Source organism: Danio rerio, chromosome 10, assembly GCF_052040795.2.
Source record: "Danio rerio strain M-AB ecotype USA chromosome 10, GRCz13ab, whole genome shotgun sequence".
NCBI classification, from domain to species: Eukaryota; Metazoa; Chordata; class Actinopteri; order Cypriniformes; family Danionidae; genus Danio; species Danio rerio.
The window spans coordinates 23,008,413-23,025,907 of record NC_141030.1 but is presented as its reverse complement, the minus strand read 5'-3'; the positions used below and the strand labels follow the sequence as shown (position 1 = coordinate 23,025,907).

At 34.2% G+C, this 17,495-nt stretch overlaps 1 protein-coding gene and 1 long non-coding RNA gene across 5 annotated transcripts in view; both read left to right on the top strand.

Moving 5' to 3' along the window:
* Positions 1-17,495, top strand: part of si:ch211-127i16.2 — an 83,910-nt gene that overhangs the window by 35,276 nt on the left and 31,139 nt on the right. For both annotated transcript variants that reach the window (XR_015500993.1, XM_087270450.1), the window contains one exon: positions 16,046-16,146. Coding sequence is in view for 1 of the 2 variants with exons in the window: in XM_087270450.1 (XP_087126576.1) it covers positions 16,046-16,146 (101 nt within the window). In the remaining variant the exon portion in view is untranslated. The remainder of the gene's footprint in view (positions 1-16,045; positions 16,147-17,495) is intronic.
* On the top strand, positions 7,457-11,815 carry LOC147842037 (uncharacterized). 3 transcript variants are annotated; one of them, XR_015500994.1, is made up of 6 exons: positions 7,457-8,673; positions 8,919-9,062; positions 9,780-9,896; positions 9,989-10,030; positions 10,349-10,435; positions 10,820-11,815. It is a non-coding gene; the product is annotated as an uncharacterized LOC147842037 (long non-coding RNA). The 3 variants fall into 3 exon arrangements; XR_015500995.1 differs by having other exon boundaries at positions 7,785-8,673; positions 10,349-10,479; XR_015500996.1 differs by lacking the exon at positions 7,457-8,673 and having other exon boundaries at positions 9,010-9,062; positions 9,780-9,883.

Sequence of the window (17,495 nt, the reverse complement as noted above, 5' to 3'; positions counted from 1 at the left end):
TGAATGATGCTGAAGCGTAGTTTAAATGCTGGAGCGTTTGTAGCGGGAAGCATTCTTCCAAAATGAAGATAGTGCAATGAGGAGAAAGTGATCCATTTATACTAAGCTAGGATCATTCTGATTGGATTATTACTGATTACGGATGAGTGGCCAGCGGTGCACAATCATATCACGTGCTCCTCTCGAAATTAGTTTATGAAACTTCACTTAATTTTAGAAATCTGAACAGTAAAATGCTGTTTTGACATTTTTAATGTGGAACATAATTCGGTGTATAGCTGCCTCAGTTCACATGGCAGTGGATCATTCCTTCTTTACTAGTAATTATAGCAGAAAATAAACATGAATGAGGATCACTTCTCTCAAGTAATCACTCAGCAAGACATCAATAAACAAGCTTTACAGTCAGCATTACATAACATTCGCCTCAGGAAAGTCTCCACAGTTTCTTCAGCTTGTTAGTTCACCAGAGAAATTTAATTTTACACAACATTTACCTAAGTGTTTGCAGTTTATTAGTGTTTATAGTCATTTTATTTTACTTAACCTGTTAGTGATGTCTAACAGCATTACTTAAGTACATCTGTCTTGAAAACAGGGTGACGCGGTGGCGTCTGTAAGAAATTCATTTTGCTGCCTTACATTTGAGATAAATTCTCTTACCTAAAATGCATTAAACTGACTTAAATATTTAGTTAAATCTGGTATAATAAGTTAACATAACAAAAGCAACAACATGGTGACATGACTAGGTCTGATTATTGTCATGACTCATTGAGTCAAGTGTTATTTCAAGTGAAAAAGGGTTGGAATATAAATGTACAGTTGATGAATGCATGTAATTTTTATTTGAATGTTGATTGAAAATAAACAGCAACTGTAAGGCTGAGGCAGAAGCCGAAGTAAAATCCACATGCAGGGGTTTTACTAAAATAGCCATTTTAAATAAAAAAATGTGTTAGCATTTTTCACGGGTCAAAAACAATATAGAAAGCGGTCCAAACAGGAGTCAAAACCAAGGGGTGTACAAGAGGCAACAGATATTCGGGCAAAAGGTCAAACACAGAAATAAGCAGTCCAGACCAGCAAAAAAAAAAAAAATAATTCAATGGTGCAATCCAAAATCAGAGGTCAGTAGATTCAGGCAAAAGTTTACACAAAAGCCAATACAGACAATGGAAGAAGAATGCTTAGTGATGCAGGTGAACTGGCTGTTGAACATTTATAAAAAAAAGGAAAGTCCTCATGCATGAAGACCATTAACCCTTTAAATACATTTTTGGATTGCATTTGTTAACACTAATGTTGCTAGTTAACACACTCAAATGGTTGATATGTTGGTTTATGGTAAAAGTACCGAAATAAATACATATACTATGAAAAATCTGACATTTTTTAATAGTAAATCATCTTTATTTTTTTAAGTATGCCATAAAAATTTCAGATTCTCGTTTAACATCATTTAACAATAAATGAATTTTTATTTGTATTTTTCTTTTAAATACATTTTTAAATCAACAATGCTGTGTGTGTAAACTATTATTTAAAACAGTCATTCATTAAATTTCTTTTGTTAAAAACAAAACCTGGTTAACCATTTGGTAGAGCAGGCAGTTTAAGGGTTAAGAAAGCCTGAGTAAATTTACAAAATCAACGCGAACGAACGAGTAGAAGCAAATTATGTTGCAAATGATGGTGAATGCACAATACTGCGAATGCAGAGAATTAGCTTCAATCACAAATTCCATGAATTTCTATGCTTTGACGATTATTGCATAAACAAGTATTATACATTTATAGTAAAATTAACAAAAAAAAAAAAGAATAAATAATTGAACTAAAAACATTTTTGAGGGGAAAAACATCCCATAAGTAAACTACAATGAGTGAAATGGTGCACTGCATTTGGTATGAACCCAGTAAAAGGTTACACAGATTTAGCATGAAAATACATCAAATGTATTCTACACTCTCAGAAATGAAGGTACGTGAGCTGTCACTGGGGTGGTACCTTTTCAAAGGGTACATGTTTGTACTTAAAGGGTACATATTGGTACCTTAAAAGTATATATTAGTACCTAAAAATTTTAAGAGGAACACTTTTGTACTTTTTATGTAATAATATGTACCCTTGAGGTATTAATATGGACCTTTTAGGTACAAATTTTTTACCTTTTGAAAAGGTACCACCACAGTGACAGCTCGTGTACCTTTATTTCTGAGAGTGTAACAGTATTCTATGGTTAGATTATTGTTGATGTATTCTAACCATGATCAAACTTACTTTAAAACTAAGCTGCAACTTAGTACTAGGAAACATCCATACACTCTCATTCACACTCATATACTACGGCCATTTAATTTTATTCACCTCACCTTCAGTCCAAGTCTTTGGACTGTAGGGAACCAGAGCCAGACTCCACACAGAAATGCCAACTGGCCCAGCCAGGACTCGAACCAGTGACCTTTTTGCAGTGAGGTGACAGTGCTAACCACTGAGCCACTGTGACGCCCCTAATTTATGTAATCAAATGAACATAATTATAAGGAGGTTTGATGGCCATTGGGAAAAGGAGGTGATGAACTAAAGGAAATAATAATAAAAATAAACATAGAATAAGGGCTATGATTATCACCGAACTGAAAAGCAAACCATGAACAGGGTTCATGTGGTCATGGAAACCCTGGAAAAGTCATGGAATTGTGACATGGCATTTTCCAGGCCTGTAAAAGTTTTTGAAAAAAAAAAAAAAAAACACAAAGTTTTGTAAAAGTCATGGAAAACCGATATTTGTGTACTTGAATTTAGGTTATTTACTTCTTTCCTGTCCTTGGCCAATCACATACTCTCACATTATTAGTGCAGTGTAGGCATTATCAAAATCAATTTTACATAGATATAAATATAAACTGAAACTAAATAGATTGTTGCATGTTTTTTTGCGATATGCTGTACTAAATTTGAACATGCATTGATTTTCTTTTACCACGCATATGAGCTATATCACACGAGTAGCAGTGCGATATGGCTGTATGTCAGCACTGGTGGAAGATGTGCTTTGGCTCGAGGCCGCAGGCCAAGTGCCTTAGTGTCTCACCAGTGCTGATATACAGCCATATCGCACTGCTAAGAGTGTGATAATGCATTTATACAACAGTTTGACGGCACAATCGTGTATATAAATAAGAAATTCAAACACGGAAAGTCTAAAAACCCCTTTTTATTAGGAACTACTTATTTTCATCATTCATTCACATCTGCAGCTGATGTCAGAACAGCAGAAGCCGTTACTAATTGATTAACGTCACTTTAGAGCTAGTGTTTGAATGACTCTGTCTAAAGTGATGACAAAACAGCTGATTTTGCTCACACTTTAAGATTATAAGGCTGAACGTGACCTGAAATGCCAACCATCTACAGAGGTATCTTCTTACAATGTTACAGTCTACAGTATGTCTCTCTTGCAATCATGATATCACAATAATTAACCCTCGACATTCTCGGGTGCTGATATTACTTAAAAATCTCACGGCTATCAGCCAATTAGATTCGAGAACCAGACAGAACTGTTGTATAAATGTAGACATTGCATGAAACATTAGGCCATGAAAATTTACTTGGAAAAATCACGAAAAAATCATGGATTTTTAGTAGTAAAAAATGTGTATGAACCCTGCAAGAAGTGTCCAGGCCTGGTTCTCTCTCATCTTCCATTGCTGTCTCTCCTCCTTTTTAAGTTTCTAGAGCTCCTTAATGAGACTCTAGACAGGTGACACTCACAGGTGATGGTATTTAACTTTTGATACCAGCCTAGTACCGATCTCACGGCTCTCGTCCAGGCCTTACTTGCTACAATGATTTTTCTTTCCATCACTGCTGAGATGTTATACTGTACCAGTATAAATGTACTGTCTCAAACAGACTATCTGCCTTAAATCATCCGAAAATCAGTAAATCAAACATCTATTCGTTTCTTTGTACAGTTGCGCAGCCCTTTGTCTTCCTGTGCGGTTGTCAGATTGGTGACGTCGTGGCATTACTATTTCCTAACGTCTAGCAAATTGAAGCGAGCAGACAGTCGCTGTCGCTTCCCAGCACACAGCTATGATGGACTGCCAGACACAGGGCGATCTCTCTCAATCAATGAGAGCAACTCCACGCCTCAGTCACTGCGGATAAATTGGATCTGTTTCTCCATCTGCCATCACAGCCTTTTAGAGAGACTGATTCATATGAGCTGACGTGCCATTGTCGCGCACATGTAAACAATTGCGGAAGTTATCCATTCTTTAGAAAAGATACATTGGCATGCTGTGTGTTAATTTCTTTATTAACACATCAGGAGAAAGTTATTTCGATGGAAATGTGCTCATCAAAGCCTCTTGTTCAATTAGTGTCCAATCCGTGAAACATAATGCAATCAAAATATCTTTTTTTCTGATTACCGTCACTTAACGAAATTATACACGTAGCGCCTCGCTGCATTCCCTGTCCTGGTTGATTTTTCATTGTCAGGACAGAGACATTTATTAGGTCCAATTAAAATGCTTTTCTGCATAGTGCTGGATCCACTCAAATTAGCTGTTGGGTGATTTGCTAAACATTTACAGCTGGACTTAGTGACAGTTTCTTTCCCAACAGTATCTGAGTGCTCCTTTGTATTATTATTATTTTTATTTCAAATGAACCTGTTTATTTCAAAATTTATTGCAGGCTCAGGTTTCAAAACACACTTTTTGTTGCCACACGAGTCTTTTAAAATGATGTTTGGAGCCTTGAAATATAATAGAAAACACTTAAATGAATCGCAAGAGTTAGTGTAAGAAAACATGTCTTGAGTGTGTAAACAACTGCATTTCTTTCAATGGTTTGGATACATGTTTGGTAAGAAACATTGTCTAACATGGTCACTAGCAGATAAAGTTACACTTCAAGCCCTGAAAGTTTATTGGGATAATTGAGAATGAACGGGGGGAAAGTCAAGTGAGAGAAGGTAATGCCTCTATCTCTATATGATTGGATATAACTGGTTATGTTTGGGTGTGATTGATTGGTTCATGTGATAAATTCTTCGTCTTGGGCTTGTATGTGTTCAGCAAATCAATCTGACGGAACAATTTATACTGGTAATGGGGAAATTAATTGGAAAGAAACCCTTAGGGTCCTATCATACACTCGGCACAATGTAGTGCAAGGCGCGACGCAATTGTTGTTTGCTAGTTTCAGCTTGGCGCAAGAGTCGTTTTGACGTTTTGCGCCACGCTGTTTAAATAGCAAATGCATTTGTGCTCATATGTGCACCCATTGGCCTTCTAGTCTAAAAAGGAGGCGTTTTAAGGGCTCATTGCTGGGGCGTTGCTATGTTGAGAAACTATAATAGTCTGTTCTTTAGACCAGAACAACGCCGGTCTAAATTCCAGCGCAGAGTGCGATTGTTGTGCGCCTCGCTTACACACTGCTTAATACAAGATGTAGAGCAATACGCAAATATATTTACATATGAAAAAGAATGAAAATATTAAGGATATATAAAGTATATATATATATATATATATATATATATATATATATATATATATATATATATATATATATATATATAATAAGGTTAAAATTTTACAAAACAATATTTTCTAGCCTACATAAATAGAAAAACCATACTTTCATACCTTCTTCTTCTCGGGGGGCTTTTTCAATTTATTCATAACAATTTGCTTTTGTATAATGTTATTATTATTAGCAGTATTATTTATTATATCCATATTTATAATTGTTTTATTTAAAACAAGCTTAGATTTGCCCACCTGTCAGGTTTTAGACCATATGGGGCACAGCATGTGTTTGGATATAACCGTTTTTTTGACCACACTTTGTTGTTATTGTTCATTCATGCGTTTGCTGGAAAGTAGAACTTAATTTAGAAATAGTTTTGCAACAAATCTTTTTGCCTAACAAACAAAATTAATTATTTATAGGCTAATTGATGTCTGTGTGTACAAGGTTTCCCTATCCACGAGAGTGAAAGTGAAACTAAATAATGAGGAGGCTCATCTCTCATTCTCGCGCTGCAGATCCTCTGTTTAGCTGTTTTCTCTCTAGTGAAGCGTTCAGTTTTTCCACTTACAAAGTCGCCATGTAAATACCAAATGCTCCATGGCTCGACACAACTGACTCTTAAAGGGAATGGGAGATAAGACTCTGATTGGTTTATTCTCAAAACACACCTATAACTCATATAGAAAATAAGTTCAACCCTTTTAGACCATGCACCATGGTGCAAAGTGGATTTTTCCGTCTTTAAAATAGTAAAAGTGGATTCTGACACACCCTTGATGTGTTTGAGCCCTGCACTTTGCACTTTGCGCATGGATCATCAAAATAGAGCCCTTAGATACAGTACTGTATAAACACTTTGCGCTTGTCTTATTTCAAAATAAGACCTAAAATGGCATGAAAACATGATCTTTGTGAGTAAATCTCTGCGCATGTGACCAATATTTTACAAGATTTAATGGCTAATGATCTGAAAAAAGTAAAATAGTTAAAACTAATCATATTAAAAATAACATTGTTTGGATTTCAAAGCTGAAATTTTAGCATCATGACTCCAGTCACATGATCCTTCAGGATTTTTTTTTTATTAATATGTTTGGGTGTCACAGTTGTGCAGTGGGTAGCAGATCGCCTCAGCAAGAAGATTGCTGGTTCGAGCCTTGGCTTGGTCAGTTGGCATTTCTGTTTGGAGTTTGCATGTTCTTCATGTGTTGGCATGGGTTTTCTCCGGGTGCTCCGCTTTCCCTGACAAGTTCAAAGACATGTGGTATAGGTGAATGTGTATGTGTGTGAATGAGTGTGTATAGTTGTTTCCCAGTGATGGGTTGCAGCTGGAAGGATATACGCTGCGTAAAACATTGCTGGATAAGTTGCTGGTTCAGTCCGCTGTTGCGACCCCTGATTAATAAAGGGACTAAGCCAAAAAGAAAATCAATGTATTATTAATTTATTTATTTATTCTTGTATTTCTTTATTTATTTTCTTTCTTTATTTCTTTATTTATTTTTTTATACTTGTGTTAAACACAGCAGATTTATTAGTATTATATTTTTCCAGGATTCTTTGTCTAATATAAAGTTCAGATGTTATAATATATAAACATTATAAACATTATAATATATAAACATTACAAATGTTTTAGTCATCTTTGATGAATTTAAATCATAATTGTATAGTGTATACTTTTACAAAAGCTTTGAATTTCCGATACAATCTGATTTTGTATCTTCCTATTCATCAAGGAATCCCAAATAAAATGTACTCAACTGTTTAAATATAGATCAGAATAATTATAAAAATGCTTCTTGATCTTTGGAAGATTCCTAAAGGATCATATGGCACTGAAGGCTCTGGCAGAGCACATTATAATATATATTAAACCAAATTGAAGAACAAATTTACAAGCATTAAGTATTAAATAATACCAAAATACTGTAGCAACATATAAGTACTTACATAATGATATTCATAGAAAACACAGACAATGAGTATATCTAAATTCACTTTTAGTAGCTTTGCAATACAAATTATGAACTTGAGGATGTAAATGAAGATACTGTATATACTGAGAAAAAAGTAATTTACGTTATTAGTTTTCTACATTTTGTATGGATCTAGAATTTTGAAGCAAAACATAGAGATGTAAGATTACCTAATATTTGTTTGAATAATAAAATTAACAAGAGAGAGATTGTTTTAAATAATCTGCATTTGTTCGTTGTCCCTTTAGAGTGAAGCTACTATCAACTACAAAAACAGCAAAGTTGCTGCTCACGGCTAAGAAATTGAATGGTTTTTGCGTATAGAATGCACGGATCAGATGTTGAAAGCAGGTTTCTATGCTCCTGAATGTTTCTTTGTGTGCATCTCTGACCAATATATAAAGTTCCCACATCAATAGTGTGCACAGGCATGTCTGCTTCATAAAATATATAAAAAAATATTTTTGTGGGCAAACATGCTGTCCTTGCACTTTGGGTTTAAATTCCAACGAGAATTGACTGTGAGTTCAGGCACAGGTCAGATGTCTAGATTTTGAGAAAATATGTTTGATTTAAAAGCACATTTGGAATTGGATGCAGATGAAAAAAAAATCAGATCTTGTGTGGATTTTTTATTTTTAAATTTTTGATTTTTGATTAAAAAAACTAAATACATATCTATATAAGCAATAAACAAACAAACAAATGAACAAACCATGTGGTGCCCATTAAGACATTCATTTTCTCTAATTCGTATTTTTAAGAATTGTGGCTTATGAAGTACTTCAGGAATCTAAAGTGCAAATGATTAAAGTGCACTGTTAGACATTTCTGTAAATTACACAGTTAATTACTGTATTTCACCCAGTGTAATACTGCAAATTCCTTTTACGGTAAATAACTGTATTTACCGTTGCATTATGGGAATTTAGTGTGACGTCGAACAACATATACAGCGATGTACTGTATTTGTAAAAATTCGTGTATTATACTGTATTTTCCACAACTGCTTCAACGCCACCTTGCGGCGATTCGACTACTCTGCACCACATTTTGCCTGAGGACCCTGGAGCAATTCTGGAGGACAATTTATTAGTGTGCCTGAAGAACATACTGGATTTAACAAACTTTACTCTGGTAAGCTGAGGCAGTGTTTCATTTTACAGAATGTTTTGTGGACGAGAAAAGAACAAAGTAAAGTATAAAGTTGGCTATTAATATTTTCTCTGGCTTGGCGTTATTTCGCCCATTTGAGAAATATATCATCTATTAAGATGTTACCTTTATTTAATTTATTACATTAACACTACTATTACTTTAAATAAGACTGTTTATGACTATTAGCCATTGTTCTCGTCATATCTTTTTATTTATTTACATAGGAACCGGTGTTGCAGCGGGTTTTGGTTTAGGAGGGAACCAGAGGTATGCAGACAGTTTTGGAGGACACTTATCACGAGACAACGGTCCGGCAGAGAGTGTTTTCCCCCAGAAGAATATGAATGAAAGACCATCAAATAATCCAGGTAAAAGCGCGTCTGTCTGTGCTGACAACACTCGACATTGATTTGAGCACCTCTATTAGCATATGTTTGCTCGGCAACATTGGCTGAAGCGATCTTAAAATGGTAATGTTAACTGTTAGCTAAACTGAGCTAAGTTTATACTGAATTGGACTCAAACTCATTTTAACGTGCAACGTTTAACTTATATTGATTTATACTTTATATATATTAGATGTTGTGAACTTATTTTTCTCTGGTTTAGAGTAACTTATATCGTTAGCTTGAGAAAATAACATCGCGACGTAACCTATAAGAACGTTAACGTAAATCTACAATATGCATAGAGGTAAAGTTGGTTTTATATTCGCACATTCGTTCATTTAGAAGACTCTTACGTTATACTGTTTACCATGTTACTTTGAATATTCGATCAGAATTAGCATGCCAGTATGACTTGAAATCAACATTAACACTGTTTATTTGACCGTGAGCATGTTGTACTTTGATAGTCGTTAGCTGCTAAAATGATTTCACTATTTAGAGTTTGCAAATAATACTTTTATGAAATTAAATTATTAAGGGGGAAGTCTGAATCTGCTAATATAAAACCAACTTTACCTCTATGCATTATGCTAATAACCACCTTTTTGCTATTTATTGTTTGCTAATTATTTTTTTATCACAACTCTTGACATTTGGTTTAACATAATTGTTACCATTATATTTTTTTCTGTTTAGATATAGCACTGGCACAGCACCAGGTTTTGTCTGAAGAAACAAACAGCATTTCGGAGGAACATCTTGATCAGCACAGCCTTATGCTTAAAAAATAAGCAAGACCAGTAAGCAACCAAGGTAAACAAATAAAAAAAAAGTTGTGTGGAGGTTGTGGATTGTAGCATGGTATTCTTATCTGTATTTTTGGCTTTTTTATGGTCTCAATATAGAATACTGGGAGCCTGCCTGTGCAAACTGGACCTCATACAACAGTAAGTACTGTACATCTATTTGTTTCTCAATATAGTAACATTACTTTTAATACAAAATGTGTCACATGTTTAGTTGCTAGCTAAATAAAAAATCTTTTTCCCTTTTTTATTAAACCATTTAGTAGGGTTTTTTTTTCATCTTTGTTTATAATATTTTTGAGCAGATTGAGGTCTGTCATGGGTCAGACATTTTAAAATACAATAATTAGTATTGGGATACATGCATTTGTCTATGTATTAAATGTCTTTTTCCCCATTTCATGTTGCCTAAATATTTTGTAATAAATAAAATAATACAATTTTTTGTATAAATTCCAGAGGATGAAACAAAATGCACAGCAACAACCAGAGTGAGCCAGAAGATAGCAGGAGAAGTAGTGAAGAGAATGACAACCATGAACAACAGTGAGTTATCCTTCTTTCACCAGCTAACTGAGAACTTGGATTAGGTGAGACACTCTCAATAGTTTTATCAGTATTCAGTCAGTTTTAGTTTATTAGGAATACATAAAACAAATAGTCTAATCTGTCCTGCAGTGAATCAACCCATCACAAATGCTACAATGTTTTTGTAAAACCTTGTTAGGGAAAAAAATAAACAGGACATTCTGGTTAGTTATCTTTTAAACATGGTAGTGAGCAGGTTATGAGCAGGAGCCAGTTGCTCAGTACCAGCTGAAAACTACCCCAACCTAGCTGCCATGCTTCAAAATAATTAACCAGTATATGATTTATTTTTTTTAAACAAGCTTCTTCTATGCTTATGTTAGTCTGTTTGTCCTTATCCAGAGTTCTTCATAATCCTGGACTGGGCCAAATCCTGACCAGATGCTGTGGTGGTCATGGAGGAGTGAATCCTAAAAGACACACGTGATCAATGAGTTTCCGCATTGATCCAATGGACCAGCCTGACCACCCGCTGGTGAACTTTCAAGCCTCTGGTGCCTAGACTGCGGCCTTGCACAAGTTTGGCTAGAGGAGAACTGGTCGTGCCCAACTGAGCCTGGTATCTCTCAAGGGCTTTTATTCTACACTTTCGTCAGTTGGTGAAGTTTCTTCCATGCCACTGTCGCCACTGGATCGCTTGGCTACGATTGGTGGATCGGTGGATTTGCTCTTCAGTGTTTGGACTTTCAGCAGTGACATTTACTGCTTCAATTCTGAAAACTGGACTGAAGCAGCTTCAATTTACAAGAACTTCTATGTTAAGCTGCTTTGACATCATTGATCTACATTGTAAAAGTGCAATAGAAATAAAGATGAACTGCATTTGAATATGTGAATTCAGACCTTGTTGAGCATTTGACACCAGAATTAGTAATATTTTAAAGTTGTGTTGTTTCTGAGTCGGCTAATAGTTACAAATATTTATTTTTCCAACAATATGCAATTCAGAAGTTTAAATTTTTATTGTACATGTATGTTCTAGTGCTTTGTGTGATTTATTTATTTTTAATGTGTTGATTTTATTGCTTAATGTAATTGTCACACATTTTCCTTAAATGCTTTAAGCATTATTAATGTTTTAAAGAATGGAATATTTTGTAATTGTGTCTGGTTTAATGTCAGTAGTACTTAGTACAATTGGGGGTTTTTTTCTCAACAATATGCAGGTCAGACACTTAAATTAGATTTGTACATGTATGTTAATGTGCTTTTTCATTTTCAATGTTTTTTTTCTTAAAATAAAATATTTTGAATGATTGAAATGTAATGTTTTTACACATTTTTAAGCTTGTTTTAAGCATCTCCAATGTTTTAAATAAAGAGTGTTTATTTTGTTAATATTTTGTAATTGTGTCTTTTTTAGGTCTATAGTATTAAAATAATATTAATAAAATAATATTATAAAATATTTAGGACAAAATTAAAAGGTTTACAGTAGCTAACTGTTAACTTAGGTTTTTACAGTAGTTAACCATTTTCAGACACTACAGTAACATGCTGTAAACGGATTTACAGTTGTATACTGTAAATCTAAAATACAGTAACTTACTGGCAACAGTGTTGCCAGTAAGTTACTGTAAAAACCCTTTGAAATGTCTAACAGTGTGCAGTTAATAGGCTTTTAAATAAAAGTTCTTTTTAAGCTGACCTAAAGTTCATAATATGTGTGTTGCTCTCATCATGTATATTAAAATCAATTTCTCTCTTGGGATTCCTTTTTAAACATATTTGGATTGAAACTTTTACATCCTATAGTATACAGACATATACATTCAGAGACCTATATTATTATTGTGCTGCTTGATTAAGGCACAATATTTCAGATATTGTTTTTTTTTTTTTTTGTATCATGTGTGAAAAGTATTTTTTGTGTGAAAAGTGTTCTGTTGTGTTAAAAGGATATTTCACTCAATAAAAAAGAACATTTACTCACAATTTACACACCCTTAAATGGTTCCAAACCTTTTTGAATTTCCTTTTTCAAAATAAAATTGGAGGGATTATAATGCATTGTTTCATCTTCATTGACAAGTAGCAGAGTATTTACAGCTACTGTATATTCCTGTACGTTTGCATTCCGTCCCTTTGCGCACCCTGGCAGCATAGTTACAAACTGTGGTTATACCTAAAAACACGTTCTTACTACTTTAGTGTGGCAGTATGACTCCTGGTGGTAATGCTCTTTTTAAAATGTCACCCATTGTAGTTTATTCACCACTTACAAATATGTCAAATTAAATTATATTAAATTTATATTTAAAAATGCATTTTAAAGTGACTTAATAGATGAAATATAATAAAATTACCTTTAATATTTTTTGACTATTATTAATTTTTATTATTTCTTTCTTTAATTTTTTATTGACTGAATCTTTTTTTATTGTCAATCACTTGCATTTCATTTGACCAACCATGCAGCATATTATTTTTTATTATTAAACAATAATTATTAGATTTTTTTTTTTCGTGCAGCATGATTATTTATTTGCATGCCCCCTGCTTCACATGTCGGCTTGTTGCCAGATGGCTGTCTTGTCAAAAATGAGGTCAGGGTCCCTTCTGGCAGCGTTTGCCTTACGCAGACACGGAGATGGCCCTGGGGGGCACACATAACATTATTGGATACCCCACACTTACAGAAATGCCTAAGCCTTAATTACGGCTTTTAAGAAAACAAAGTAGTAGTGTTAAATCGCAGGGATTCTTTAATAGATTGGCAATTCCATGGAGAGCTAGTCACTGAAGTATTACATCCAATTTGCCAAAGTGCTGCTTGATTATAAGGTATAGCTACCTGAATCAATATCCAGCGATGATCTGAGACCTATGAGTTATTCTGTACCATATTCCTCCTGCCTGTCTTCCGGTGCACTCTGTTTTTGCCTTACCTCTCATTTTGGAGTCTGTCTCCTGTTTTTCTGTATTTCTATTCAGTCCTATCCTCTATCCAAATATATGCAGGTGCCCAGAATCCGCTGTGTTCATGAGATATTTTCTTTGTTTCTAAAGCCAGTCAGTGAAGTATGAGCCAATGTAGGAAGCTTACGTGTTCATTGGTTCACAGGCGTTTTACTCATTTTGAATTTCTCATTGTGTTGTAAGGATTTCAGCTAAATTTATTAGATAATGTTCTGGCAGGAAATTACCATTTGTTATTATTATTATTTTTCTTCTTCCTACTGTGTAGCTACTTAATCTTTCTGCCTTCTAAAACATAATAAGACAAAATTTCAGGCGCTGCAGCTTTACAAAGAATCTTTTGCAGAGAAAGCAATACTATAATGCATGCAATGAGCTCTCTGCAAGTACAGATGTAAGGTAGTTGCAGGTGTATGCTCTATTTTTATGCTTGTTAGAGTTTCTCAACTTCAGCTTATAGCAAAAAGGTTAACATGAAGTCAACGTATACAGTACCGTATACAGAAAACCTCCAAATGCTGACATCTACACTGAAAAAAAAAAAAAAACATTTAAAGATGATTCTTTGGATTTATCAAAATGTAAGTGGTTATAAACTATTTATATGGGTTGAATTGCAACAAACAAATTACATTGAACCTTACTAAATTTAATTTGCTTACCCATATTCAACACATATAAATTGTTATAACTTAAATAAAATTGTATAACAATTTTGCCGAATATGTTTTTCAGTGTACAATCAAGATGCTTGCTAATGTGATCAAGATGTTGTATAATAGCTTGTGTTTTAGTTATTTAATAAAGGGGACCTATTATTGCCCCTTTTTAAGATGTAAAACAAGTCTTTGATATGCCTAGAGTGTGTTTCTGCTCAAAATACCTTACAAATTGAGACTTTATGGGGACTGTCGCTTTAAATTCAAACGAGGCTGCTCTTTTCAAAAGAGGGTGGAGCTACAAACGCTTGTGTGTCACCATAGCAGCAAATTTAAAACATGACTTATGTTATCTATGTGAAAAAATGTATAATCTCCTCAGTGGGCAGCATTATCTTCAGCAGGTGAGAACTCTAATGGTAGATGGCTGCTTCTCACTCAGGGCTGTTTATGCTAATGAGAGAGAGAGATTAATGAGCGGGGCTTTACCCCTCTGATGGCAAGGAAGAATGTCAATCAAAGTGTTTCTGCAGACTGTTTTCTATCAAGTATATTTATATAAGATTGCATTTATTAATTTTGATCATTGGATGCTCTTTATGTTCATAAACTGTTGCCACACAACTGTGTTTAAACCCCTTTTAAAAGTGATTTTGCATAATAGGTCCCCTTTAAGATATAATTGATAGTTGTAATTAAACATTTGTATGCACAGTACCTTTTTATGATTCTTTTTACAACACCTGCTCATAGCAAAATGCTAATATTAAACTGACTTTAAATGTAAATGCTAACATGTATTTTGTGCCAGCGTATATTTCATTGAGGACTTAGAACGAATAAAAAAGCAGTCAGTTATAATATTACATAATGTTATCTAAAATTGTGAGTTTCAGGTACAGCGTTTAGCAACATGATTGTAAATTCAAATTCAAACAAAAGCTTAACATATTCAAATGCGTCGGATTATTAGGAAAGAGCCGATAAAAAACAGAATACTGATAAAACACACCATTTTACCTGAAATGTTTATGAATTGATGCGTTATAGCATAGTCAACTACTAAATCCCAATGCTAACATACTGTAAACATAACGCTTCCAAATAAGAACACCTACAATTAAACGTCTACTAATGTGAGTGTTATTGTCTTGTGTAATGACATACTATTTACAGATTTCAAAGTGAGAACTGACTGTTTATGCCTCAGAGTTTTACAGCAAGCTTAGCAACATCAACCCCTCTTAATTACAAATACTAACATAATCAAACAATCAAATTCGAGCATTAAAATCCAAATGCTAACATCTAAATCAAATGTTGATGATAAAATGTTGTAGATTAGCACATATTTGTGAGACATTATGACTAAACTAGCTAACTAATTAAATAATGCCATTTTTGGACCATATTTATTGGATTCTAGCATTAGCTTAGCAAAATGCTAACATTATAATCTTGTTTGATGACTTACTTACAGTATCTATTTGTTAGAATTGACCTGTTTATGCCTCTTCACAACGTTAGCTTGGCAACATCAAACCCTCTTCTAAATACCTGCTTGATCAAACAATCACATTTTAGCATTCAAATCCAAATACGAACATCAAAATCAAATGCTGATGATAAAATGTTGTAGATTAGCACATGTATATGAGTTATAACAACTAAACTAATCAAATAATGCTACTTAACTGTGCATGTACACTATTTATGCTTGTTGGAGTCTAGCATTAGATTAGCAAAATACTAACATTTTATTCAAATAAGTTTAGAGTTTCTTTACTTCAGAGTTGTTCCCCTTTGACTGTTAAGAATGCTTTCAGTGTTTCTTTAACAGTCAGTAAACAACAAAGCCGATCAATATTTTTTCGAATAGAGTTGTTAACTTTCTCAATTGTCCTTGTTGATTTGTGTCAGTATCAAATCCACCCTTTTTTTCTAAAGCTAAATGGCTCTTATTTACTTCAGCCTATGCCTTTCCTTTCAGCCCAGATCCACTATGAGCCTCCCCTTCCATCTGAGCGCCAGCGCCTCATCCAGTCTCTACCCATGGGCCACATGACGAAGTTTATCATCACTTACCCCACTGTGAGTAACACGCGTAGCTCATCCACTTATACCAGCGCTGGCTTTACTGGCTTTCCCAGTGCAGTCACTTGGCCTGCAGCTCAATTGCATTAAATGCCATAATGAAGTTAAAATGTGCAAAGGCATGGAGAGCCTCTGCCTCATGCTCAGTCTACCACATTCACTGTAAGCCCTCACTTTAATTTAATATTTCATCTTGGCTCTGCTGTGACTTTAGACTACACTTCAATCAAATGAGGAGGTTTTGCTGTCAACTGCGAAATGTCTTTTGGAAATTAGGAAAATGGTGTGTAATTCACTAATTTCCTGGTGCATGAGATGTGTATATATATATATATATATATATATATATATATATATATATATATATATATATTATTTTTAAAGATTTTTTTTTAATTCAAATTTTTTTTATTTATCATTATTATTTATTTAAATTTTAGTTCCATTTTATTCTTTTGAAAACAAAAATACATATTTACGGTATTGTAACGAAGGAACACTGGCAATGGAGATGTGAGGACTTAAGTGCAGTTTATTCACAAAAGTATTTAGGCAGGCAACGGTCAAACAGGTAGCAAACAGGAGCATGAAGTTAATCCAGAAGTGTAGTCAAAAACAGGCGAATAGCCAGGAAAGACGGCGAAAACAATGAAAACATACTATGCAAATGGTCAAAAACACAGCTAGACAAGGCAAAACAAAGAACAACTTTTCAGTGTTACAATAAAAAACAAGACTCAGCAAAGTTTATCTGTGAGTGAAATGCATATATAGTCCTTGTAATCAGTTCATCATGAGCTTCTAGCTGTGTATGAGTTATCAGAGGGAATCAGGAACTGGTGTGTCTGAGATGCGTGATAGTATTTGGAGTCCAGTTCAGTGACAGATTTGTAGTTCTCTAGCATTCTGCTGAGGCTAGATTGCTAATGATCGTGACAGGTAAGCTGTTGTAGCTAACGTATAATAGTTAGAACTTAGGGGAGATAATTAATAATAATTTGGTTCGGTTAAATAGGTCACTTGAGATTTTTGATTAGAAACCAAATTTAAATAATTCTCTTTTCTAAATAATTCTCTTCACAAACATATTGACTTACTATTTATTTTATTATTTACCATTCATTCCTTTTCTTTTTGGCTTAGTCCCTTTATTAATCTGGGGTCGCCACAGTAGAATAAACTGCCAACTTATCCAGCATATGTTTTATGCAGCGAATGTTCTTCTAGCTGCAACCCATCACTGGGAAACATCCATAAACACTCAGGGGTGTCCAAACTTGGTCCTGGAGGGGTGGGGTCCTGCAGATTTTAGCTCCAACTGGCCTCAACACACCTGCATGGATGTT